Source organism: Furipterus horrens, unplaced genomic scaffold (genome assembly GCF_987537825.1).
Source record: "Furipterus horrens unplaced genomic scaffold, mFurHor1.1.pri manual_scaffold_3, whole genome shotgun sequence".
NCBI classification, from domain to species: Eukaryota; Metazoa; Chordata; class Mammalia; order Chiroptera; family Furipteridae; genus Furipterus; species Furipterus horrens.
The window spans coordinates 21774657-21801447 of record NW_028327173.1 but is presented as its reverse complement, the minus strand read 5'-3'; the positions used below and the strand labels follow the sequence as shown (position 1 = coordinate 21801447).

Here is a 26791-nt window from a genome sequence, read left to right as displayed (position 1 = left end):
GGGAGCGGCACCTACTGGCAAATACAGTGCCTTGTATGTAACAGATGCTTCATGAGTAAGGAAATGAATGAATGTTCTCCTAAGGATGTCAGTTTTCAGGAACGCTGAAATTTAAACCAAGATCTCCTAACGTTTCTCTCCCTCAACTTACAATTAGGCAGCGGTCCTTTGCCGAGTCACTGTTGTCATGTTGTGGAGGTGGCTCTCAGCACCCCAACATCCTGCCTGTAACGTCACTTCTTACGAAGAAATGCCTTCCACTACATCTGCCCTGAGCTCTGCCGTTACCAAGCAAGAGAAAAACTTAGAGCTTTGTGCAGAGGAACTCAAAGGCACTTTTTCCATAATCAGCTACACGCATTAAAGGGAGTGATTTTTTTTTAAATCCTCCCCAAGCCAGATTCCATTAATGAAGCCCCATTTAACAGAAGTCAATTTACCAAAAAGAAAAAAAATTGAGAGTAATTGCTTAAATACATTTTATGTTGTACCGCAATAACAATTTCCCGGGTGAACTTGGAATTCCCCAGGCCCCCCATAGTGAAATTAATGTGGACAGAAAGGTTTGAAGGGGAGACTCTCTCTTTGTGTTTCTCTCCTTTAATTATGATTCTAAGAGGAAGCAAAATTAAAGAGGATCCTGCGGGGAGGAGGTGGGGGAACAACAGGAAGAGAATGGAACTCAGCCTAAACTGTTCCACTGCCTTCCTTCGTGCCTGCACGTGCACGTGTCAGTATAATGGAGTGGCTGAGTACATAGGCTCTGAGTGGAATAGCCTGGGTTTGAATCCCACCTCTGCCAATTAATAAGTGTGTGATCTTGAACAAGTTACCTAACCTCTCTGTGCAGCCAGGTGGTACAACAGGAAAGGGCATATAAAACAAGTGGAAAAGGAGAAAAGTACCAAAAAAGCAGTGTGTGTTCCCATTCACATGACTGGAGAATGGGATGTGTGTGGTGTGTACACCACATGCATGCATACCTGAGTGCTCAGGGGGGACAGACAGGTGGGAGTCAGACCAGGAAGGCTTTACTAAGAAGGTGACATTTGATCAAAGGCTTGGAGGACATGAGGGAGTGAGTCAGGTGGGGGTCTTGGAGAAGAGCCAGGTAGCAGGCAAACAGAATGCAAGTGCAAAGGCCCTGAGGCGAGAGCAGGCCCAACCAGGTTTGAACAGCAAGGAGAGCACGTGGCTGGGCATGAAGAATAAAGAGATGAGGAGAGGGAAGGCACACAAGTTTTTTTAAGGCCTATTGGCCATAATTAGGTCTTTTACTCTGAGGATTGGAGCCTCAGAGTAAAAGATTTGTTTGTTTTTATTTAGCTCTGTTTAGGTACACTGTACATAAAATAAAATTACCTGTTTTAAATGTGTGAGCTTTGTCCAATGTGCACACGTCCTATCACTATCATCTTGTTCGAGATCTAGAGCATTTCCATCACCCCAGAAGGTTCCCCTATACTCTTCTTTCCCAGGCAATCCCCGCCTGTAACTTTCACCCCAGCTCTGGCCACCACAGTCCACTTTCTCTCACTGTAGATGAGTCTTTTTGATATCAATGGAATCATAAAGGATGTGCTCTTTGATCACCCAGCATAATGCTCCTGAGACTCATCCGTGTTGTTCCGCGTGCCAGTACTTTCTATTGGAGGGCTCTGAGTATGGCAGGACACCCTTTCCACGGCAGAGTTTGTTGTCGTGATTCCAACATGGAAGCCCCCAGGGCTTCCACAGACATGAAGAAAACTGTCAGATGTGCACATTTATGTCCAAGAAGGCAGAAGCAGAACAGAGTAAACATGCATGAGCCGCTCAGGGCCCTGCAAGGCTAAGCCTTAGGAATTGACCGGATTCCTGGCACCAGGTAGAGCTATGGGATAAAGGGGAGGTGGGAATGGCCCTTGGGGCTTTACTGGGCTCTACAATTGGGAGGTTAAAGCAGATCCAAGGTCAGGGAAGCTGCTCTGACTTCTGGTTACAATCTTGACCATTACTCCCATCCTGCTCTTGGAACCTGAGCACTGTCCTTGCATTCCATTTTGCAAAAAACAGCTTTTGGTTTTGAATTATTCAGGTAATTTCTCCCTCTTTTCACTTCCCTTATGTAAATAGCCTCTAAGTTTTGCCATTGAGATAGAATTGAATGTGGCCTGGGGTTGGGGAGTGGGGGGCGGATCCAACCCACAATACTGTTTGTGGCTCCTTAGAAAATGTAAATGACTCAGCCTATAATAAACTATTTTAAATGGGATATGGTGAAATACAGTAATTGGTTTCTATAATAGCTCTTACCATAACAATATGGGTTATATTCCTGGAGTTTACCATGTGTCAGCATTTTCATTCTAGTAAAAACTCAAGAGTTGCAGGGTGTGGAGCTCATTGGTTAGTTTTTTTGTTTAGTTCATATTTGTGGAGACCTAGCATGCTGGATCTCTTCCGTTTGCTCCCCCAGATCCTCTCCCCTCCCTTCTCCACCCTGTTCCATGCCTAGAAACATTTGCCTGTGGGGCAGCTTCAGTATGCTCCCTGGCCCTGCAGCTTCCAATTGGGCAAGATCAACAGAAGCCTCAGCAGGACGCTGGAGGAGGGGAGGGAGGAGAGTGGCAGTCCTGGCTGAAGATCTGCGTCCATGCAGCTCTCTCCTTCAGGAATAACCACTTCCTCTGCGGAAGGTGGTTTCCCCTTTGTAAAGAATCCATTACTCCTGGGATAATTCTCATGGGACCTTGCCAGCTGATTTCTGCTGGAATCCTGATAAACCTCCTTTGCACCCAGCATTCTATTAGGTGCTGGGTACAATGATGAAGAAGAAAAGAGTAGCTGCCACTTACCAAGAGGGCTCAGTTTACCAGGGACTGTGCTAAGGCCTTTCTGTGCATTATCTCATTTAGTGCTTGCAACCCTTTGAGGGAGGGGTTATAATTATCCTCATTTTATCGATAACGTCACAGAGTGCTTAAGTAATTTTTGTAAGGTCACACAGCTGATCCCTCCAGAACCAAGCTTCTTTACCACGAGGCTACACTACCTGCCCTCTTAGAGGAGCTGTCTGACACACACACCTAGATAAATGAATTATAATTTGAATAAACTACTGGGGCATCACAGAGGAGGGGCAAGGAAAATTATTTTGATTGAGCGAATACATGTCAGGTAGTGGGCTAGGTTCTTTACCCACAAGGTCTCTCACTTATTCCCACAAACACTTCGGGGGCCGGTGTTACTATACTCATTCTCAGAAAGGTTAAGAAACTGGTCTTCAATCACACGGGTAGGTAGTGGTGAACTTGGATCTGAACCAAAAATCAGTGTGGCTTCAGAACCAAGGAGGGGGGAAAGGCTTTCCTGGGGATGTGACATCTGAGGGCTTCCCAGAGTCGTCTCAGAGGGAGCTAATGCGGGGGGGAGGGGGAGGATCAGGGACAGAGAGGAGCCCGAGGTGACCCAGGGCCTGGTGAGTGCCGCCAGAATGGCACCTCACACACGCAAAGGGCCACACTGCCTGTGGTGTTTGCCGGTGCCCTTCCTCCTGCCTCCCTGGAGGCAGCTGAACCTCTGCCTGGGACTGGAGCACTGAACCTCTGCCGGAGGGCTGGACATTGGTCTTCTGCATGAGGGCTGGACCTTATACTGGGGGTTCTGGGTCTCTCCTGGGTGTGGGCATGTGGACATCTGCTGGGGAGGGGGCTATTCTTAGAGGTCTGAACCTCTTTTCTTGTCGGGGGACTGGACCTCTGCTCCAGACCTGAAGGACCCGCCCCCTCCTCAAAACATCTCAGGGAGACCCAGCGGTGGGAAGAGCCCCTGGAGGAGCCACCTCAAGCCGCTCAGGCCCTGGGCTCCTGAAGGGTGCGGAGCCAGCACAGCCCTTCCTTCCAGCTGCAGGCTTGGGCGCAGGCCCTGGCATGCACGGGGAGTTGGGAGACTCCTGGATGCCCATTCCCCTGTCCCAGCCACCTGTGGTCCCTGACCCTGCCCCTTCCTGTCCCCACAGGTTCACCGGAGCCAGCCTCCCAGCCCCTGTCATCAGCAGCAAGAACTGGCTGCGGCTGCACTTCACCTCGGACGGCAACCACCGGCAGCGCGGCTTCAGCGCACAGTACCAAGGTAGGCAGGCCTGGGGCTGCCATGCTTCCTCTGCGGGTGACTGAGGTGACGCCCTAGGAGAGCTCATCCTGTCCCAGACTGGGTCCCGTGTGGCTGCAGGGCTCACTCACCTCTGAGGTCCTGTTCCTATTTGCAGACCCAGAGGTCTGCATACCTGCATCTCTGCATCTGCCATGGTGGTCTGTTGCCCAAGGGAGTAAATTGTGTGGGCCAAGCTGCCCCTCTGCGGGCCATGCTGATCACAGTAGTTAATATCGTGCTAGGCCCTTGATGAGCATCATTGAATCCTTGTCATTACCCTGTGGAGCAAATACCAATATCATTCCCATTTTATGGACAAGGAAACTGAGGCACGAGACATTAATCCAGTTTCCCAAGGCCACCTGAACTCCTGCCTTTTGTAGGGTTTTTTTACATTTTATTTTTAATTATATTTTATTGATTATGCTATTACAGTTGTCCCAATTTTCCCCCTTTGCCCCACTCCACCCAGGACCCCCCACTTCCTCATGCAATCCCCCCACCATTGTTCATGTCCATGGGTCATGCCTGTAAGTTCTTTGGCTTCTCCATTTCTTATACTGTACTTTACATCCCCACGGCTATTGTAACTACCTATCTGCACTTCTTAACCCCCTCACCTCTTCAGTCTTTCTCCCTCACCCCCTTCCATCTGGCAACCGTTAAAACCCTCTCCCTATCCATGATTCTGACTGTGTTCTTCTTGTTTGATTAGTTTTTTTAAATCTAGAGTTTACCTTCTTAACCACCAGAGATTAGCCTGTCCCTATATAAAGCAGGAGAACAGCCAAATTTCAGTTCTTTCATTTGCATTACAAACACCAGGCAAAATAACTTTAGGGAGCTCTAGGGCTGAGAAGCTCTAGTCTGTGAAGAGCTGTTCAGTGGCAAGAGATCAGACCAGGAATGGCAGGTGGCAATTGCAGGGAAGCAGATTTCTGCTCGACTCAGGAAGAATTTCCTAACCCCTAGCGCCTCCTCTAGAAATAAGTGGGTGAACCCCAAAGTGGGGAGCTCTCCAGGACCCCAGAAGATGCAAACTCCAAGGGACCGATAGGGTAGACTACGACATCCCTTTTCCACCTTGAGTTTATTCGAAGTACGCAAACTTTACAGAGATTAACACCAATGGTTTGCTTTATAACTTGCTCATTAAGCCTTTAACTGTTACCAATTACAAATTGATGTTGGTTCTAATTGGTTTAATAATGAACTTGGATTGCGCACCTATTAAGTATCAGGCCATCTAGGAGACTCTGGGGAATAACATGAGGCCTGGGCTTACCTTGTACATGAGTGAGTGAGTGGCTGACAGAGGGAGGGAGGGACTGAGTGAGTGACATAAATACGTGCCATAAAATGACGCCCGGACCTGATAGAAAACTGAAAGTGAACTATAATCAGTGCCCCTCTGCCGAAGGTGTACTGAGGAGGGAGCCACTGATCCCAAGTGGAGATCTGGCAGCTTGTCCCCCAGTCCCACCCCGGAGGCTCAGAGGCTCGGTCCCCAACTGTGCAGCACGCAGCCCACCCCAGAGGTGGCCCTGGCAGAGCAGAGCGGAGCCCCTGCCACGAGCCCCTGGGCCAGGCTTTCTGGCAGAAACTGGGATGAAAGCAGCACTGGAGGCAGAAGCATTACCTGGAAAATCTGAGCCTTTTATGAGCAGCCTCATTTCCTCAGCCTTGGGTAGCAGGACACCTTTGAAATATTTGAAAAATAAACAGGAGACCCACCTGTTCTGAGGAGCTTCACAAAGCCTTGCTCCAAGGAGCTTTCTGGAGACCTGTGCCGGCTGCTGACGTTGGGCCTTGGTGGGAGTGAGTGCCTGGCTGGACCTTTCTGTGTGTTTTCCAAAATAGAAAAGTGATGAGTGTTGTCATTTCATCTGATTAAATAGGTGCCAGGTGTTCCTCGTATTTCAATTTGCTGAGGGCCCAATTGCCTTGGTCATAGGTTAAGGCTTGATGTCAGACAATGGGCAGTGAGAACCCAGACCAGGAAAGCTCTAGGAGGTCGGGAGCACACATGGATTGCACACCTACAGTGCACCAGACCCTGTATTATGCACTGTATGTGCATTGCCCTCTTTGAGCTTTCCCGCAGCACAGTGGCAAATGTGTTACTCCCCATTTTTCAGCTAAGGAGGCTGAGGCTCAGAGGTTGTGTAACTAGTCGCCCAGCCTGTAAGTGGTGAAGCCGACTTCGCAGGCCTGTGTGCATTTTCTGCAAAATCACAGGGCCTTCTCTTCCAGTGCTTCGGGCGTCTTACCTTTCCTATTTGACTGGGAGCTTTTAAACTTTGTTTTGTTAATCTCACCCCACTGCAAAAAAATACATTTTCCATCACAACCCAGCACACACATCTATCTGTAGAACTCCAAGGAAAATGTCACCAAGTGGTATTTACCTTGACTTAACATGATGCACCCTGAAAATTTCTTTTCCGATTTTTAATGTTAGTTACAACCTCTGAAAGAATTTCACAAGTCTGTGTGGGAAACAGCCCACAGTCTGAAAAACTGTCCTATATGAGCCTCTCAGAATTCGGCCCTGTCTTATCCTCTCTCTGGCTCCCTCAACGCAGCCCAGAGCAGGGTTTGCACACTTGAGTGTGTTGGTGTTTATGAAGGGCTGGCTTTCTTTCTAAGTTTTGGGCATTTAGCATTTATTGCTTCATTCTATCCTGACAGCCACTGTGTGAAGTAGGTACTCCCATCAGCCCCATTTTATAGCTGAGGGATGAGAGTTGCGGAGCAGGTCCATGGCTCGTGCAGAATCTCATCGATAGTGTGTTGGAGCAATGATTTGAACCCCGGCTGGCACTGTTCATGTGGCCCTAGCATGCTTAGATGCAGAGGTGTGTGCTGATTGTGGTAATAAATGATCTTTCCCTGGGACCTTCTCTTCCTAGGATTTTCCAAGGGCATATAATACTCATTTAGTTATTCCATCAGTGACACCATCAAGCAGAGTTTCTCAGCCTCCACCCTATTGACATTGTGGCTTGGGTAATCCTGTTGTGGCAGACTATCCTCACCCTGTAGGATGTTTAGCAGCATCCCTGGCTTTACCCACTAAATGCTAGATGCCAGTAGGATGCCCCCCCATACATACACACACACTCGTGGTAGACAAAAAGTCTGCAGGCATTGCCAAATGTCTCCTGTGTGCAAAATCACCCCCGACTGAGAACCACTGCTCTAAAGGCTGAAAACTTCAGAACTACTAAAGACCAATCTAAGTTTTCCTGCTTGAACATTCAGTCCAAAACAGAGGCAAAGATAGGTTTCAGTCAGGGGTCCAGCAGGAACAGAAGGCATTCTGCATGCCTTAAACCGAAAGCTTGGTGAAGGGACCAATTACAGACATAAGGGTAGGTCAACAAATCCGTGGGATGTTGAGCTGGCCAGAGACTAAACAACAGAGACATCTTTAGCCTTTACCATGCTAGGGGAAGGGTCAGGGGAGGGAGTAGTGATTGCTGGAGCCATTGAAAAGGGGCCGCTTGACAGAATTGAGGAACCTGGCCACCATCAGCCCACAGTGCAGGAGGGAGGCCCTAGAATCAGTAACCAGATCTCTCCCCACTCACTCCCTCACATCTGCTGTGCCTCCCACCTGCCAGCCCAACAGGAAGCGAGGAACAAGGGCACAGACACCTGCTCTGGCCCACTCTGTGCCCTGGAGGCCTAACCTGCTCTCCCGATGGCCCTCCTTGTTCTCTAGAAGAATGGAGAGGTCGGCCTCTAGGGTGACTGAACAGGACAGAGGAGTCTGAAGAGTGAACTTGGGGAGTCATCAGCACAGAATCAGTTTTACCTAAGCTTGGATTAATGCCATTAGAGTCTCAATAATTCATGGCACTTCTGAGCTAATAATTACCTACTCCTAATTGTATTGATGAGTATCTTATCTCAGAGAAACAAAAAATAAATTAAATTCATAAATAAGCTACAACATAGCATATTCCATTCTCGTCTCAGCCCAATCAGAATTTAGGGTTGTTCATGGCTAGACATGATTTTAACTAATACCACAGGGTATCAGAGGCTGTGCATTCTAGCCTGGCTCTGCCCCTAGCTGGCTGTCAGGAGGGGGGCAATTGTGTGTCATTTCACAAGTGTTTTCTGTGTGACACCACCATGTGACAGCATAGAAAGGTGAACACGGCCAGACCGATATCTGCTCTCAAGGAAAACAGGTTAAGTAAAGAGAGGAAGGGACACAGATCTATATCTTCTGTACAGCATGATAAGAGCTATAACTGAGGCCCCATAGAGGGCTAGGCCTAGAGATAAAGGAGCAATTAGTTTTGCTGGAGGCATTTAAGAAAGGCCGCCAAAAAAAAAAAAAAAGCCCACAATAAAAAGTGGCAATGATGTCAATGTGGGTCTCAAAAAAAAAAAAAAAAGAAGAAGAAAGAAAAGAAAAAATGCCGGACAGACAATAGAAAGAAGCATTCCAGATAGAGCGAAGGCAGGGAAGCATGAAAGTGTTTAGTCTAAGGGGCTACGAATATTTATGTGTCTCTAGAGCAGAGTTCCACAAAGTGCAGCCTGCAGGCCAGATCCAGCCCTCTCTCTGCTTGTCTATATGGTCCTCCAGCTGAGAATAGGTTTTACATTTTTAAACAGTTGAAAAAAATATCAAAAGAGAAAGATTTCATGACACATGAAAATTGCATAAGATTTAAACTTCAGTGACCATAAATAAGGGTTTATTGGAACACAGCTTCGCTCACTGATCTATGAATTGTCTGTGGCTGCTTCAGCACTACCTGGGCCGAGGTGAGCAGTTTGCAAACTGAGATGGATGGCCAACAGCCTAATGTATTTACTCCCAGGCCTTTTACAGAAAACATTTACCGAGTCAGAACAGAGTCTGCAGTCTAGAGCAGAGGTACACAATGAGGGGCAGCGAGGCCTGAGGCCGGAAACTCGGGTAGGGTCACATTGTGAAAAGCTGCGGCAAAGCTGGGCTTGATCCCACGGGTGACAATTGGTGGTCATTGGTGATTGGAAGTGTTAACAAGGTGGGAGATGGGATCGCATTTTCATTTTACGGAGCTCTTTGATTGCGATAGAATGAAAATAGGGGGCTCGCTGAGGAGTCTTTGAGGATTAGAAGAAGACAAGGACCAGGATTTAGGCCAAAGTGGGGGAGGGGGAGGGGACACCCCACTGGACTCATGATGAGTTAGATTTGGGAGTGGGAGGGGATGGGGAGAAGGAGATGGAGCGTCAGGGATGAATCTGAGGTTTCTGGCTTGAGTAAGTGAGTAAAAAAAGATTATATTAACCAGGATGGTCTCGGGCAGAGGCAGATGGGCGATGAACTTTGCCTGGGGCACATTGATTCTTGGGTGGCATTGGGATATCAGGGGTTGAGGGACTATCTAATAGGTAGTTAGCTATTCTGGTCTGTAGCTCAGAGAAGAAGGGTTTGGGCTAGAGACAGAGATGTGAAAGATTCAAGGCAACCTAGAGGCTGGGACCACCAATCCCCTCAGAGGAGGAGTCCCCATCCCATGAGAAGAGGGGACCAAAGGGTGGGTTTTCAAAGTGAGTTCCTTGGAGGCCAATGGGTTCTCCCAGCTGCTGTTCTGATAGGGGCTGAGTGGGTGGGACTTCAGGCTTACCCCCCAACGTCAACCAGAGCGGGTCCGCTTTGACCTATTTTGCGGAGCCAGCATTTGCCTGAGAGTGTTAAAACGAAAGGTTCCTGTCCCTGACCATGGGAACCCCAGGACTTGAGATTCCATAAGGTTCCTTCCAGTCCTAGAAGGCCACAGAAGTCGTGTCCTCTATCCTTCTGCCTCCCGGGTTATTTCCAGGCCTTCCAGTGTTCACTGCTTTCTTGTTACTTCTTTTTTTTTCCCCCCAAGACTTCAAGGAATCAGAGTGAGAAGAATCTTTCTTAAATGCTCTGCAGGCGAATGATCACCAGTGAGGGACTGCAGCCCCCCTCACCACCACCCTCCTCACCTGTAGGGAGGAAATAATATTAACCTCACGGGGCTGTTGGAAATTAAAAGAGATCCTGGTGAAATATCTGGAACGTGGCAGATGCTCAGGAATAGGACTTGGCAACCTCATACCCCACTAGTCCCGCTGGCTCTCTGTTGTTTGGAGAAACCATGTGCAGTGAGAGCGAGCTGGCAGCTCTGGCTCCTCCTCGGAGGTGTTCCCTTTGCCTGCCACTCTGCCCCGATGATCAGCAGCTAGTGCCTATCCCTCCTTTCAGCCAACTCCTAGCCTGGCCCTGCTGTCCCTCTCACTGCCTCTCTTGTCAATTCAGTGCTGGTGACCAGATGGAAAATGTTCTACAGCGAAAGCCATTGGCTCCTCAGCTTTCTGGAAGTCCTGCAAACTCAGTTGTCTGCAGAATAAACTTTTCCATTTGGCAACAGTTTGCATTCACTGAGATGCTTGAGACTATTTATAGTAACAAGCTGAGCTTCTGTTTTTTACTTGAACATGTTGTGTTCTTGCTTGTGACTGATGTGCTGTCTCGGACCAGGGCAGAAAGTGCCTCAGGCACCCAGGATCCGAGCTCTGACTCTTTTGTCCTCTTCTGTTGGCCTGCTGAGCTGCCAACCTCTTGCCAGCCTCATTTCCAGGCTCTGGGTCTCCACAGACCTCTGCACAAATTGCAGGATTGCTGCTACCTGGCTCGGGAGCCCACAAAGCCAGGCTTCTGAATTCGATTAAGAATGAGCCTCTGTGGGATGGAGGCGGGAGGAGCAATGGAAGAAAAAGTGGAACAACTGTAATACAAAAACAATAAATAATTTTTTTTTTAAGTGAGCTTGAACACAATACCTGGCACTCCTCAACTCACCATTGAGGAGGACCCATTCTTTTCACAGGAAATGAATTCAAAGCACATATCTTTCTAAATAGTGGTCATTCGCCCATTTGGTCATTACACTATTATCAGAAACCTTCTATGTACCTGGCTCTGCATCAGTCACAGGATATAGACATAGGAGCTCATAGGACAAATTGGTAGGAGAGCAAGACATGACCTTGCAGTGCATTAAGGGTTTCAGAGGGGACATTGACTTCTCCCTGAGATGTAGGGACAGCCACAGAGAGCAGATAATCTTTGAGTGAGGCCTGGACCAACAAGAAGTAGCCAGAGAAGAGGAGCAAGGATGTTTCAGGGAGAGAGAACAGCATTGCCAAGGCAACTGGAACCAATCACCGATGGCCACAGTGATTCCCTGAAACATCTTTCTTCCAGTCCTTTCCCCAGCTAACTTCCCAGAAGTCATTTGTGAAGATCACTGCACAATCCATTAATCATGGCAAAGCACTATTCTAGACATTAGAACATTCCACCCCCATGCTACCACACCAGGGTCCTTCTCTTCTCTAGGAACTCCAGTAGCCATAAGTTTTGTTGTGGTTCACCAAGAAGTCACACCAGCAGCGTCCAACAGGGCACTTCTTAGAACCTAAAGTGGGTTGATGATTCCTTTTGCCGCCCTATTAAAAAAAAAAATCACCCAGCATGGCGCATAACCAGCTTCTGAGGAACTCTGCCTAACTTTTTAAACTCTCAGTAGTCCTTCAACACCTGCATTCTTAGCAATGGTCATTGCCAGAATGCTCAGTGATCTTTTAATGATTTCCACATCAATTTTTTGCTCTTCATTAGCTGGAGCAGGGAATTCAAGACTGGAGTGCACCAAAGCAAAGCAACCAGACGATGCCTTTCCCACCAGCCGCGGTTCTAGCATTCAGTACGTCTTTGACTCTTTCTTTTCGTTGGCTTCCACCTCATTTGTCCCAACAATCTCTAGCACGATGACTATCTGATGTTCATTTAGTTTTTTGTCACCATCCGTAGCAGTAACGTTTTGACTGCTCAGTGGTTTCTTGAATGTTTCTCAACTTGAATCTTCTCACGTTTCCCTTGCAAGAATGTGGCATCATCTTGGGTCACAATAACCTCTCCAGCTTTTTCCAAGCCATGAAGCAAAATGACTTAGGGCCCGACACTCGTTTCCAAACCTCATGCACCATCAGTAGCACCAGCTTTGCTGGTTCTTCCTGTGACGCCGGCACCTGGAGCTTGGACTGCTGTAACCGGAAAGACAACTTTTATCCTACTCATAATGAGGGTACCGAGAAAACCTTCAGCAACTACAACCGAAGACGTCCATCGGGCCTTGACAATTTCAAGAGTGGGTACAGTGGACTGGACGCTGGAAATCCTAAGCATCCCGGAATTCCCATTTCTGAACTTTTTATGGATTATTTAATTAGGGAGATATGGACTCTTAGTTGAATTCTGTGCCTTCAATTCCTAATTCACCGTTCGCTGTTTTTCTGTCCTGTATTGTGAGGACACTCTAAACTTTTGCGATTTCATCAGAAATGGTGTGGCTGGTTTCTCTATCTCTCCATTTGCAGAAATCACGGCCAACGGAGCAATCTCGTCAGGGGTATCATGGGTTTAGGCTGCTTCCTAAAGTTGTAGTTGTAGCATCAACATGCAACATCACCCTTTCCTGATTTCCACTGGATGAACACCTTTGCCAATCTTGAAGGAAGACTCCGATGGCCCTCGAACTTCCCAGTGCATAGCAGTGGTGGTGCCACTGCAACCTCGTCATTTATGTGTTGGCAACATCCCGATCAAATCTGGCGCAATGGTTCTATAGTTATCCTTTAAGTCAACTGACACCTCCTCCTCTGCTGGCCTGAGCCTTCCCAGCTCTGTTCTATCATCACCATCCTCCCTAGTGCTCTTCCCCCAGTAAGGCCTTCAGTGTCTGCTAGAAGGTCTGCACCTGCAGGCGTTCGGTCTGCGGGCATCTGCACCAAATGTTACATCTTTGGCATAAATCTGAGTGAGATGAGGAGGCAGTGTGCTAGACTCTGGCTTTGTCTAGCAAAGGACTGTGAGTAAAGAAAGCGTTCCTACAGGCTGGTGGCAGGCCCTCTGTGAAAAGGAGGGGACAGAGTGCAGGATGCACCCCCAACCAGTTTTCAAAGGGGAGGTCAGATTTCAGTTTTTATAAGATCACACTCGGCAACGTTTTACAAGATAGACCAGAGAAAGTGAATCAGTGGACAAAACCCAAGCAAAAAAAAAAAAAAAGAAAAAAGATGCATTTAGGGCAGGAATGGTTTAGAACATGGAAAGAAGGTTCACACTGGAAAAATTTTTTAAGGTTGAATGAGTTGGATTTGGTGAAGGAGTAGGTATGGGGTGATGAAGGGGTGCTACAGCCAGCAGGACAGCCAGGTGGTGGTGAAAGCAGATAATCAAGCTGGATGCAAGGGCTCACCCTTGTGGAGGGAAGTTTGAATCCTTTGGGATAAACAGAAGTGGCCGGTTCCACCACTTGTGACTCCCAGACCCTAGGAGACAGGTCACACCTCCCTGTCCTCTACTAACAGGTCCTTTTCTCCTGCTCGCTCAGCCCAATAACTCATGCTGCAGACTGGAGAGGCATTTGTATTGCCAGCTGCTTTTAGCTAAATGTGTACCATGTGTCCCACTAACCTTTACAACAGTGGGGAGATGTCTTGTAATTAACCAGAATATAAAGAATGGATGGATCGGCCTGGCAGTCTCCTGTTAGTGAGATTTCCATCAGGCAGTTACAGCCTCCACTCTTCTCCTGGGAGTCGCGACTTTGTTCCCATACAGTACAAAAGCATGAATAAGTGTGAGTTACATTTTGCATGTGAGTATTGATAGGCATGTGTACACAAGTGCAGAAATGTGTCCTCATGGTTGTGCTTCTTGTGGACACGAATGTGTATGCATGCATGGATATGTGCACACGCACATGTGCGTTGGGAGGGTACATCCATGTGCAGCCAGAACTGTGCAGCCCGCTCCAGGCTCCATGTTACTTCTGCCCCATCAGTGGTCTCAGCATCCTCTTTAGAGATCAGTGCTTTAGTGTAATGTTGTTGGCACTTCGGTCCATGAGGGAATGAATGTACACACAACATGAACGAACACATCCCCGAAATTCTCTAGGTCCTTGCCATTTTGTACCTCCTTCCGATCGGGCCTGTCCGCGGTGGCCTGTTGGAGAGGGAGATGTGCCCTTGCTCTCTGAACCTTTGCACTCAGTCTGCCCTGGTCCGTCCAGCTAGTTTTGCAATGAGCTCATTTCGTGGCTGACTTCCCATGTGCTCCATATTCCATGATCGCTCCCTACCCTCTTGGTCAGATGGTTTAAAAGATAAATTAAGTATATTTGATTCAGGGCATGACCACTTCCCTGGAGTTGCTCAGAAACTGAGGCCCCTGCATGTGGAGTGGTTTCTTGGTTGATGCTCATGTCCTTAGTGTTCAGAGCTTCCCCCCCAGCCCAAGACACTTTCCTGACCCACTCATCAGCTGTGGCCATGGGCCATGGTGTGGGCCCACTGTAGGCTCTGCCTCCCCCAGAATGGGCCAAGACCAGCGAGGCCTGGACATGCATCTTTTAGAGATGTGTTATTGGTGTGAGGAGCTCCTGCCCACAGAGCGGGCCCTGCATTCCCAGGCTAACGCGCGATGCTCACCAACCGCATGGCAACACGACCCTCCAGACCCAGCTCATAGGAATAAATGGTCACAGAGTTTGTGTGTCACTAAGGAGCCCCCTGTAGCTTTCCAGGTTCCTTCTTGTCCAGCTCCTCTCGTTGCCTTAACAAGTGCCATCCTGTGGTAACTGGAAGGAAGGAAAGGAGGAGAAACAGGAGTTACTTCCTGTTGGGAGCCATGATGATGTCAGGTACTAAAAGTGGCCCAAGGCATTACAGAGCCATCAACTTAGCCAGACCTTCTGGGGAGAATGAGCAGACAGGAGGGACTCAGAACCTGGAAGGATTCTTTCTGGGGTCCTGAGAGGGGAGAAGAACAGGAGACTCTTCCTTAATGTAACCTTGAGAAGATACAAAGTAGGGCCCCCTCTTAGCCACCCCTTCCTGTCCACCTGAACCTCACAGTCCCCCTTTAGCAGCCACGAGGAAACCCAAGCAGCCTTTGCCCCTGGGAATGGCACCATGGTGAACTGGCTCCCTTCCTCATCCTTCTTCCCCAGTGGACATGGTAACTGGAACCAGGGGATTGGGAAGACTGACTCACTGCCTCCTTCTTGGCCATGTGCCAGGAGCCATTGCCACAGACCTGACCTCAAAGGGGCTGCACTGGGTGATAGAGACCTCTCTCCCCACCCCTTCCCTGATGCTGCTGCATCTGGGAGAGGAGCTCCAAGTGTTTTCACACTGCTGGGACCACTCTTGTTCTCTCGGGATGATCAAATCAGAGGAAAATTTTCCCTGCTGCATGGTATTAGCTAGGCTTGAATAATGCATGTTCTCCTACTAACATCCTCTGTTTAATAATGAGTCCGTGTTGGTGTTCATTGGAAATTTTCCTGCTGGATACACATGAAGAGTAATGCACATTTATAAAGTACATTGATAAAAAGGGTTTGAATGCATGTTGGAAAGCAGTGACGCTATGGTAGTAACTGAATTCTATCAGGTATTCAGCATAGACAGCAGTGGGTGGGGAACAAATCCTTAGGGAGCTTTTTGATGTAGGCAGAGAGGAGTGGGGGACGGGGGGACTAGGGGATGGTCCCCTGGCACACCTGGTCACTGTGGGCTTTAATTTCAGGGTTGGCATATTATCTCCAGTGCAGGGCGAGTACCTGAGTTTTGGCGGCCTGAGCCGGGGTGGGGAGGGTGCTGGAGAAGGTAACCGTGCCCCTGGGATCGCTTTGGGAGCAGGTCACCAGAGAAGATGCTGAAGGTGACCTACAGCAAATCCCTTTCATCCCTTTGAACCCTGACCTCATTAGCTATGAAATAGGTATGATAACTACTGGTCAAGGGTGTTGAGTGTGTAAGGACCAAATGACATGTTTATTGAGGGTCCTCTGTGTACCGATCACTGTTCTAGGCACTGAGGAGACAGCAGTGAACAAAATAGACAAAAAACAAAAACACCAAAAAGCCATGCCTTCGTGGAGCTTATGTTGCAATGCAGGGTGACAAACGTCACTAAGTTAGTGACATGGTATATTAGAAAGTTAGGGAGATAAAGCAGGGAAGGGGTAGGGCGAGCTGGGGTTGGAGGTGTAGTTATGAACAGTGGTCGGAGAAGGCCTCCATGAGGAGGTGACGTTTCCACAAACATTTCAGGGGGAAAAGGAGCAAGTCAGGAAGATTTCTGCGGGGGAGAGCATTCTAGGGAACTGGCAAGCTGAAGCAGGCGCATGCCTGGCATATTGTAGGCACACCAGGGAGGCTGGTGGCCAGAAAAGAATGATTGAGGTCATAGTCAGGGCAGCTCGGTCTGTGCAGGCCATTTTAAAGACTTTGGCTTTTACTCTAGAAGACATGGGTTGCCCCTGAAGAGTTTTGAGCGGAAATGTAATACAGTCTGACTCATGCTTTAAAAGGATCCCTTTGGCTTTTGCGTTGAGAACAGATTATGATGAGCAAGGAGGGAAGGTGGGCGACCATGGTGACAAAGGAGAGAAGTGATGCAGAGTTGGACCAGGGCGATAGACATAGAAATTACATTCGGATATATTGGGAAGGATTCGCTGCTGCAGCCTGTGTGGGCGTGAGGGAAGATAGGAGTCAAGGACACTGATGTAAATAAAGAACTTGTAAGGCATGTAGCCCAGGGCCTGGCACATAGGGAGTGCCTGGTTGCAGATGTTGCTACCACAATTGGGTACCAGTCTGAGTGGGGTTGAATCACCCTGCAGGAGCAAGCTGTGAGGTACCACTGGGGTCTGGATTAGAGAGATCTCCCAAATCATGTGACCAGAGACAGGATGAAGCCCTTGGAGGCCAACAGAGTGCCCAGGGGAACAGGGGTAGTCAGATACAAGAAGATTGATGGATTCAGAGGAATGGCCTTTGGGATTGTGGAGTTCTGGCTTTGGTGTCCTTGCTGAGTTCTTTGGCAAAACCCTAAAGAGCTGCAGAGTAGACTCAGTGATTGGATCAAAGGCCATTTCAATCCATCAGGCCCCCACTGAGCCAGGCACCATCCCCTAAAGGCCTCCAGGACTCAGCTTCTCTTGCCCATAATCTGTCAGCTGGGGTAGGCTATGCTGATTGGCTCCACAGGTTCCTCATCCTCCTGGGACTAGCCATGTCATTTCCCAGTGATGGCAGAGATGCAAGGGGGCAAGCCTAATCTGACAGGCACATGTTCAAGGCCTCCAAAATTCCAATGCCCAAACCCAAAGTCAAGAGGTGAGGAAATATACTCCGCCTCTTTCATGGGAAGGAGTGCAGTCACCTTGCAGAGGGTATGGATTCAGGGAGGTGACAGTCTGGGGCCAGAATCCAATCTCACACACCTGATCAGGGCTGATCAGAAACCGGCAGGACTGAATCTGCAGGTGACCAGAAAGTCAGGGTTTTGCATGTGGATGGGAGATCACCTGTCTGCCTCCCCAAGAGGATCTGCCTTGATAGCAGCTCTTTCTTCATGTCTGAGAGCCTGCCACACTTGAATGCTACCCTTAATATTTTCTCACCCAGAGGGGCTTGTGGCGTTCACCCACCACAGAATGTCCCAAGCCAAGACAGGGATCAATCTAAAGGGACCCCATCTGCAGTCACAGACAATAACTTAAACGTTTTTCCCTCTTTCTTCCTCTCTAGTCAAGAAGCAGATAGAGTTGAAGTCTCGAGGTGTGAAGCTGATGCCCAGCAAAGATAATAACCAGAAGACATCTGTGTGTGAGTGTCTACCTGCCGGCCCACCCACCGGGCCTCTTGCTTGAGGTCGCACCCGCCGGCACTGTGACCATAGGGGAGCCAGATGATCTGGAATGATGTCCCTTCAATCCCACCCCCCTCCATCCTGGGCTCTGAGCAGGACACACTGACCTAGTGGCCAGCGAGCATCCCCAAGGCCAGTCCTTGGCCTTCCCCTCCTCCCCTTCCTCCCATTTCCCTCTTTTCTCCTCTTTTCCCCTCACTTCCCATTCTAACTACAGTCCAGGGAGTCATTACTGCTCCATTTCTCTCTTTATTTTTCCTTTTGAATCACTTCCACCTGCTAAGACAGTCCTTTTTCTGGCTCCTCCTCTAAGAGTCAGTAACCTCCACCTCGGATCTTGGAGGCTTCAGGGCCCCAGTTCCGGCTCCCAAGGCGATATTGGGAAGGGGGTAGAGGGAACTGCCAAGTGACCCCCACCAGGGTCCCTGGACCTGGCTGAGCAAAGATGGACTAGAGGGTGGGGGTCCTGCCTCTCGAACCAGTGGGGTAGTGCTGGGCACTCTCTGTGGGCACGGGTATGGTTATGTTTATGAAATATGTTCCTGTTATTGGTGTCTGAAAGATTTAAAGGGGGACATTCAGTGCTTTAGGGGAGTTGGCTGGGATGTCACAGAAAGAGCTGATTGGAACCTGTACTATGGAGCTTCTGGGCTAGAGCACAGGGAGGGGTTTGGGAAGGTTCTGGGCCGCCCTGGAAGGCTGGGCTTGAAAGCAGAGGAGATTTTCACAAGGATCCCTCTGTTTCATTCTGGAGGTGAGTGCGGGGAGCCTTCCTTGGTTCCTGAATGACTGGCCCTCTGGTTACTGTCTCCTCCCCTCCACTCCTTTGCCCTCTGGGTCTCCCATCCTTCAGTCTCTCCCCCCACTTTCCCCTCCCTCCTTCTTCTTCCACTCCTCTAGTTCCCTCCTCCCTCCTGACCCTCTCCTTTCATCTCACCTCCACATGCTCACTTCTCCTGAGGTGCTAGAAACTTTTTCTGAGAGGGACAGCTGCCCCTGGTGGTTCCAGAGCTCCGTGCTGTGTGGGGCGGGAGTGGGGCTGGGGGAGAGGCAGTTGGTTCCTGAGGCCCCAACAGAACTGAGCCTGGGTGTGGGATTTTCTCTGGTCTCTCAAGTGCTCCAGTCACGGCACCCTGAAGGGGCTGGGTGGCAGAGGGCAGCCGGGAGACCCCATCTGTGCTTGATTAGGCACCAGGGAAGAAGCAGGCAGCGAGGCAAGCGGGGGGGGTTAGGCCAGGAGCCTGCGGAGGGGACTCGCACCGTGGCCCTGGGTCTCACAGGAGCCATGGGAGACCAGGTAAACTGAGGCAGGCATGCTTTCATTTCAGAGTCGGCCCTGGAGTGGCCGCAGGCAGACTTTACGGAAATGGCCCAGATTTGGGAGAGCAAGTTTTTTTTCCCCCTGTGTGTCCTCAGGTACCCGTGTTATCCCAGGCACCGATGCCTCGGTTTCCGCATTTGTCACGTGGGGATACAAAACCGTACCCTCCCTTCCTTGCAAGGATGCTGTTGAATCTGAGGTGGGCCTTAGGACCTAGGACTTCAGGAGGTCCCTGACCTGGCGGAGAGTTACCCGTGATGCTGTGGGGCATTCTGTGAGGGAGGACCCATGGTGTTCATTAGCACCTCAGGGGTGCCCACAACTCCCTTAGGAAGATGAATAAACCTTATTCTAATGCAACAATGCAAACATTCTTTGAAAAAAATACATCTCTGTAATTATCAAGGTACTGGTCTTTGTTCTGAGGTCTCCTCGAGAGGGCTCAGTGTGTGACTTAAGCTGCCCCAAGGCAGGTAACCAGATGCCTGCAGGTGTCTGGCCCTTGGTGTTCTGCCCCAATTTCCTCAGGACAGACGTCCTGAACTTCAGAGGAGGCGCCTCCCACCCTCACACATCGTGGACCCCTCTTACTACCTCCTTCAGACAGTCCCGGGTCCCGTGGGCCTCCAGCCATGGGCTCTGACCTCCCACGTGTCCCTGCCTCCCTGCACTTTGGCTAGAAGGCATTGCCCTCTGAACACATTTCAGCTTCTTCCTCTCCCTAGGGACCCTCGTGGGGTGGGGGTAAAGTTCACCTTCCCTCTTCTTTCTTCCCTCTGTAGCCAATAGCAAATTAGTGCTGCAAGCGGAAGCAGCTTGTCTTCATGAGGCAGGAGAGGTTGGATTTAGGGAAAGAGAGGGGAAAAGCCTCGTACCTGCATAACCCAGGCAGCAAACTGCTCCCTGCCACTTAAGTTTGCTTGTTGCCTGGGAAGCCTTTCAGTCCATGCGGGGCTGCTGTCATCTGCTCAGTCCTCCCAGGAAGACAGGGCATCAGTCAGTGTGAGCAGCTCACCGCTGGGCTGGTGACTTCCTGGGTGGCACCTGGGACTTACATCAGACTGGCTGATTAAAGGGGAGGCAGCTGGTTTGCTGTTGGTCTGGAACTGTGCTTTGGTAGGTGGGCTTTGCCATAGTCTCTTCACTCTGGTCCAGAAGCATCTTCATCGGTTAGCCTTCTGCTCTGTCTGCTTACTGGGTGGGGTCAATACAGAATAAGACGGCAAGAAAAAGAGGTAGGACATGGCTGTTCATTGTTAACATGCTACCAGGTGGCTGTGTGGTTCCCACGCGGTGGTCAGCGGCGACGTTGGGATGGGCGTGTTGGCGGGCAGGGATGAGTAGACAGGGCCTAAAGAAGGTGGGAACTCAGCCAAGAAGTCCTCAGTGGGGATGGACACGTGACGTTGGCTTACCAACAGATGAACCACAAGCACAGCTCAGGGCTGACCTCCGCATCTTGGAACAGAGCCTTCTCTGCCGTTCCCACCCTGTTGGGGATCCTGGAGGCCTCCTTCCCATTCCTTGCAAAACACCGTGGCTCCAGGAGGCAGGAGCTTGCTCTGCTTTGGGGGGATGGCACTTCCATCATATCATCGCCGCCCGGAGGGTCCTGGGCTGGTGAGAATGGGAACGTTGCTAAGTTTAGGATGTGAACATTTTGGAAGCAGAGGCTTGGCAAGCAAGGGGGTGGGGGGTAAGATTGCAGTGGGAGTGACTGGATTTAACCTGACGATGTGGCGTGTTCGAGAAAGGAAGGCTGCCCAAGAGGCCTTGAGCTCACTGCCACACAGCCCACAGGGTACCAGGTGTCTGGCGTGAGCATGCAGTCTGTCCAAGTCCCCAGATCCCTTGGCCATCCACACCCTGAGGTACCTGGAGATTTGACGAGGGTCTATACCAGGCTTCTAACTGTGGAAATGAGCTTCAGACTCTGAGTCTAAAATGCAACTTGTCACTGGTCCCTTGGCCAGGAAGTCCCGGCTCCCTCTCTCCACACACCAGTCTTCTATAGGCCCAGGTGATTCTTTGCCACATTCATTCTCACTATATTGTGTCCATCCCCGCTACCAGGCTCTTGTCCTTTACGTGGACAATCACAAAGCTTCCTAACGCATCATCCAGACCTTCCCTCACACGCAGGGCTCTTCAGTGGCTCCCCATCATTTTCAGGATCAGAACCAAACTCCTTAAAAGTCTGGCCTCTGAAATCTCACCTTTCACTCATTCATGTCACTCATCACCCTCCCTCCTATTATAGTTGTACAGGGCCACCCCAGTTCCGTTTACCGTTTCCACCTTACTCCCTACGCCTGTGTGTCTGCTTGAACTGCCATTCTTCTGTCACTATGTATCCCAGTCCTACTCTCTGTCTCAGAAGGTCCGTGTTCAATGCCGCCTCCTCTGGGCAGCCTTTCATGCTTCTCTCAGCAATAGGAGATGGGTCCTCCCTCTCAATCTCCCTGTAGCTGCATCTTTCATCAATTTCCTGTGTGCTTTCACAGTTAGTTTCCGTGTTTCATGTCTTCACTCAGCTGGGAGCTCCTTGAAGACGGAGGTCATATATGGTACCTGATATTGACATCTCCCATGGTATATAAAAGTGGGTCATGTACACAGTAGCTGCTCAATTAATGTCTTTTGTATACTCATTTGTAGGAATGAGTAAGTAGGTGGGTGAGTGGATGAGTGAGTGAGTGAGTATTGAAGCATATTGCTCATATTGTGGGACATTGAATGGATGGGACAGAAATGGGCCACCTCAGGGAACGTAGTTCCAGACTTCCTGTCATCCCTGGTGTCAAGGGTGGTATTGTGACTGTGGGCTGTCTGCCTGGCCCCAGCTCCTGGTCATCCCAAGAGCCAAGAATCCGGAGGGGTGAGAAGGTTTCAGCCTCATAAGCATCCGCATCTGGAGAACAGCAAACTGGCAGGGGCCAGGGGTTCCAATCCCCCCCACTGGAAACAGAAGAAAACGAACGTGTGTGTGTCCGCTGCCCCCTGACCAAAGGTCTCCTTTAGCTGAGACACCTGTGCACGTGGTTTGTGTAGCGAGGACTCTGGTGTTGGCGACTGTGAGAGCATCACACCACTTGCCAGAGCCCCGCGGGCGCCGTCTCTGCTCAGTGCCCTTGGCTGGAGGCACTGGGCAGCAGGGATGGGGTGCTGTCCTTCCTGCTCCCTCTGGTTTGAGAAGTGTCTGACAGGAAGAGGTTTCTCAGCAGATCTATCTGTGTTTGCGCTAAAGTCCCCGCTTTGAACTTCAGACTGCAGCTTTCTCTTACATTCTTTACCGTTTCTGATCACACATCCACCTTTTATTTAACTTTCTTTGAGTCATTTCTCCATTTGGGGCTGAGGTTGGGGAGGGGTCGGGACTCATCTCATCTAGAGTCGCCATCCCCGGATCCGAAGCTCAGGGTGGGGAGGTCACTGGGGGCTGTGGACCATCCCTCTCTGGCCGCTGCTGTGGGATGCGGGAACGGGGTGGTTGTTGGTGTGGGGGTGCCTGCCTCTGGGCCTACATGCTCTTGATGAATTTCACTTGGACTTTGCTCACAAAGGAATTTGTCAAAAGCAGCTCCCTACCTTGTACACGCAGGAAACCCAAGCCCAGTGGACCCCAGCAACCTCATGCAGCCCCACCGGAGCAGGGTCTCATTCTGTCTCTGGGTCCACCTACCCCTCCCCCCCAAGACACCACCGCAGCTGGTGCCTTCCTGTGGTTATCCATCTCTGTATGTGCTGTTTTTGCCTTGTAGTAACTCAGATTGGTGTGTCCCAAGGGCATAATATGTGTCCAGACCCTGGCATACCTGAAAGGGGCAAAAGACTAGGCTCGGATTTCAGGTAAGATCTGTTTGGGAACTTTCTGATCACAAGAAGGGTAGGGTGGACTGTTTGGGGGATGGCTGGCCTTCCTGGAGGTGGATGAAGAGGACAGTGTGGATACAGGAATAGATACTTTTTGGAGAAGCACTGTGGCCTTTGGCATCATTTCCTGGTGCGGTTCCGGGAATAGTGCCATGCCTTCAGGGGAAGGGGAGAGCTATAGACAGCCAGTGTCACCCAGCAAACCTGCCCCTGGGGTACGGAGGACTGCTGTCATCAGTAATGACGTGCCAGCAGACAGCTCAGGTCTCTGATAATCTGGGAGGCCCTAGGGCCCCACGATGGGGCATTTTGCAAAGTTTCTATCAAGGCACCTTCTCCATTTTTATTAGAGTTTCGTGCATCACCCACCCGCTCTTAGCTGTCCCTATGATACCTAGAGGATAGCTGTTATGCTCATGGCCACCTTTTAACTCAATCCCCAAACCATTCAACAGTCAAGAAGAGGAGATTTTTAAGTGATGAAATTGTAGTGATGAAGGGCCAGAGGAGAAATGAGGCTGGTGCGGCACTGCTTTGCGGAACCAGGACGCGCTTGGGGTGGGCCCGGAAGGCCAGGGATTGAGCTCTCACAGACGCACCTTGTCTCCCAGGTTAGGATCCAGCGTCCAGTTCACCTGCAACGAGGGCTATGACCTGCAAGGATCCAAGCGGATCACCTGTATGAAAGTGAGCGACATGTTTGCGGCCTGGAGCGACCACAGGCCAGTCTGCCGAGGTGAGGGTGCTCTGGGAAAGGGGGGCTGGCCAGAAAGCTGGGCTGGGCGCGGGAGACAGAGCACAGCTCCTAGCACCTGAGGTCCAGGCTGTCACCCAGACTGGCTCGCCATGCGCTCACTGCTCTCCAGGCCTCAGGTTCTGCATTCATTTACTCATTCACTTGCATTTATTTAGCACTTTCTCTGTGTTGGGGTCTATACTAGGATGAGGAGATCCAGAAACGGGGAAGAGAAGCATGGGCCCTACCCTGCACGGGTCTTTCAACCTCACAAGGGAGCTGTAGATGGAGCAGGTTTCTAGCTCATTGCACAAATGGCACACCTACACCTAGATAGGAAGGGGAGTCACCCTTATTCTCCTTTAATCCCTCCATCATAATACATATACGTCTCGAACTCTGAACCTCAATGCCCTTGTTTCTTTCCACGAACTTGACAAGAAACATATACCTGCACCTCTGAAGATGCTCTTAGCTAAGCAGAAGTGTGTGGACCGTGGTCTCAAAGGCTCCTCTGTTCTAACCCTGCACCTGGGCATCTTGTTCTCAAGGGCCATGCCACTCACGTTCCCAGATAGCACATGCACTGAGGTTGAGCTGGCCGAGCCCTCCCTGCCTCCCGCAAATAATCTGAAAGTACCAGGCCTGAGTTCACTCCGTTGTTAGGACAGACAGCAGCGCTTCTGTGGCAGAGAAGCCCCTGGCCTCATCCCCTAGAACACCATGAGGCAGCTTTTCATTTCCGACACTCTGGGTGCATTCTCTCTTCCACGGTGTGTGCACGTGACCAGGACTCGTTCTTGGTGCAAGAGTAAGCACACATTCTGGAGTTTGTAAACAAAGCTAACATTTGCTCTTTTGAGCTCCCCTTCGGAAGTTACATTCTGGAATCTTCTGGTTTAAGAAGGAGATTTTTGGCCTCTCTGTAGGCACATGCATCTCAATGAACTTCATGCAGAGGAAGGGATCCAGGAAAAAATCTCTGGTCATGGCTACACTGAGGAAGAGGCCAGGTTGGACCTGCGACTCGCTCCCTTTTTTCAATGTGTTGATAAGTAATCTGGAAGAGGATCCTGAACATATTTTTCAAATGAACCTTAGATTTATTTATTCTCGCTCAACTTTGAGTGGCCATTATCCACAATTAATGTACTTTGAGTCCCCACTAACTTTAGCTATATTATTTCAAAGATTCCACTTAGCTAATATTTTTTAAAGATCAGACAAAAGAAGAATTCTTAGCTATCACTCTTAGCTTTGCCACCACCTGGCCATGGGCAATTTGATGAATCACCACTTTCCCCAGGCGTATTTTTCTTACCTGTAAAGATAGAAGGGTACCTACCCTACCCACTCTTGTGTTAATGTGAGGCTCAAATGGAGTTGTGGATATAGTAACACTTTACAAATTAGAGTGCTAGACAAGAAAACAAATATCCTCAGGCTAGAGTATAAGCTCTACAGGGCAAGGACTTCTGTTTTGTTCACACAACAAGGCCTGACCCTTAGTACATGTGTTTAGAAACATGTCTTGAATGCATGACTGAATACACACCACTCCTATTCCAGGGAGCCACACACCAGCTGTGTAGAGAGGCACAGAATGACCAAATCTGAAAACCGAGGGACCCTATACCAATGTGTTGTTTTAAAATTCTTTTTGAGGAGTCAGAAGAACAATGCCTTTTGGTAGTGGTAAGATCTGATCTCTCACCCAAATCTTTCCTTGGAAAGAAGGTTGTTCTTATAGTAATGGTGGTGGCTTACATGAAGATGTCCGGGCTGGGGAAGGGCTGCTGTTTCAAAAGGAAGTTCACAATTAAGGAATATGCTCATCTTTTCCTCCAAACATGTTTTGTGCCCCCATTGAAGTCCCCCCAGTGACTTTGACCCAGTGGACTCTGAATTCCCTCCCATACTATTAACTAAGCATTGGACTAAGCCTTTTCACATCCATTCTCATTTTATCCTCTGCCACTATGAAGCTAGAAAAAATCATGGGAAACAAAGCCAGGCAGATTTCAGTTCGAATGCAACCATCACCACTTTTTAGTTGTCCTTGGGCCAGTTTCTTCACCTCTCTGAATCAATTTTTTTTCGCTAACAGACAGATTATGGAACATGACTTTGTGACCTTACAGCAAGGACTAGATGAGGCAGTGGACCTCAAGACGTCCATTTAGAAACATCCCAGTGTGTCTGTGAGGCATTTGTGCACACACGTTTGGGGTAAACTACTGAGCATTGTCAGGATATAGCTGCCCCAAGCCTGGGAGCCCACCACAGCCCCTAGCAGCCACTGGTTCTTTTAAAGGCCTCTCCCTCACTGTCTGCTCCATTATTGCAACCGCAGTCTGGGAGGCCCATGGACTTTGATCTAGATCACAACTCTCTTCCCTCTTAGTTTGCTGGCCCTGGGCGGGTTCCTTCATCTCTTTTTAGCCACAGGCCCTCATTGTGAACTGGGAAAACAAAACCTCCCCTGCTTAGTGATTGCAAATTTAAATAAGCCCTATTGTAGAAAGCTACAGACCTGCCCAGCACTGACTGCAGTGGAGAGGGGGTTCTCAGCACAGACAGGTTCACCTTCCTGCCACTCTATCCCTCCCTTTTTCTTTCACCTAGGTCATTGGAAGGGAGGAAGAGAGAAGGCAAAGGCTCCTGGGTTTGAACTTGGACCGTCTGTCCTGGACAACCATGAAGGCCTAGGGCTGAGATATATATATTAGATTCAAGGATCCTTTTATTTGGGCAGTTTTGAAGGATTTTCTTTTAAAATCTCTTGTTTTGAGATTAAGTGAACCTCACTTTAAGAATAAAAATGGACGAAACTCTTTGAATTCCAGGATAGCTCCATTAATAAGCAGGTTACCAAAAGATCACATTCTGAGTAGGATTCACTACCACACACATAATGGTATTATTTTCCCTCTAATGCATTTAAATTAAGATT

The 26791-nt window shown here is 49.5% G+C and overlaps 1 protein-coding gene across 1 annotated transcript in view; it reads left to right on the top strand.

The window, feature by feature from the left end:
- Window positions 1-26791, top strand: part of CSMD2 (CUB and Sushi multiple domains 2) — a 544011-nt gene that overhangs the window by 260418 nt on the left and 256802 nt on the right. Inside the window, exons 6-9 of the mRNA XM_090269064.1 lie at window positions 4001-4113; window positions 17788-17865; window positions 22991-23078; window positions 23714-23838. Of these exons, the coding sequence (XP_090125190.1) occupies window positions 4001-4113; window positions 17788-17865; window positions 22991-23078; window positions 23714-23838 (404 nt within the window). The remainder of the gene's footprint in view (window positions 1-4000; window positions 4114-17787; window positions 17866-22990; window positions 23079-23713; window positions 23839-26791) is intronic.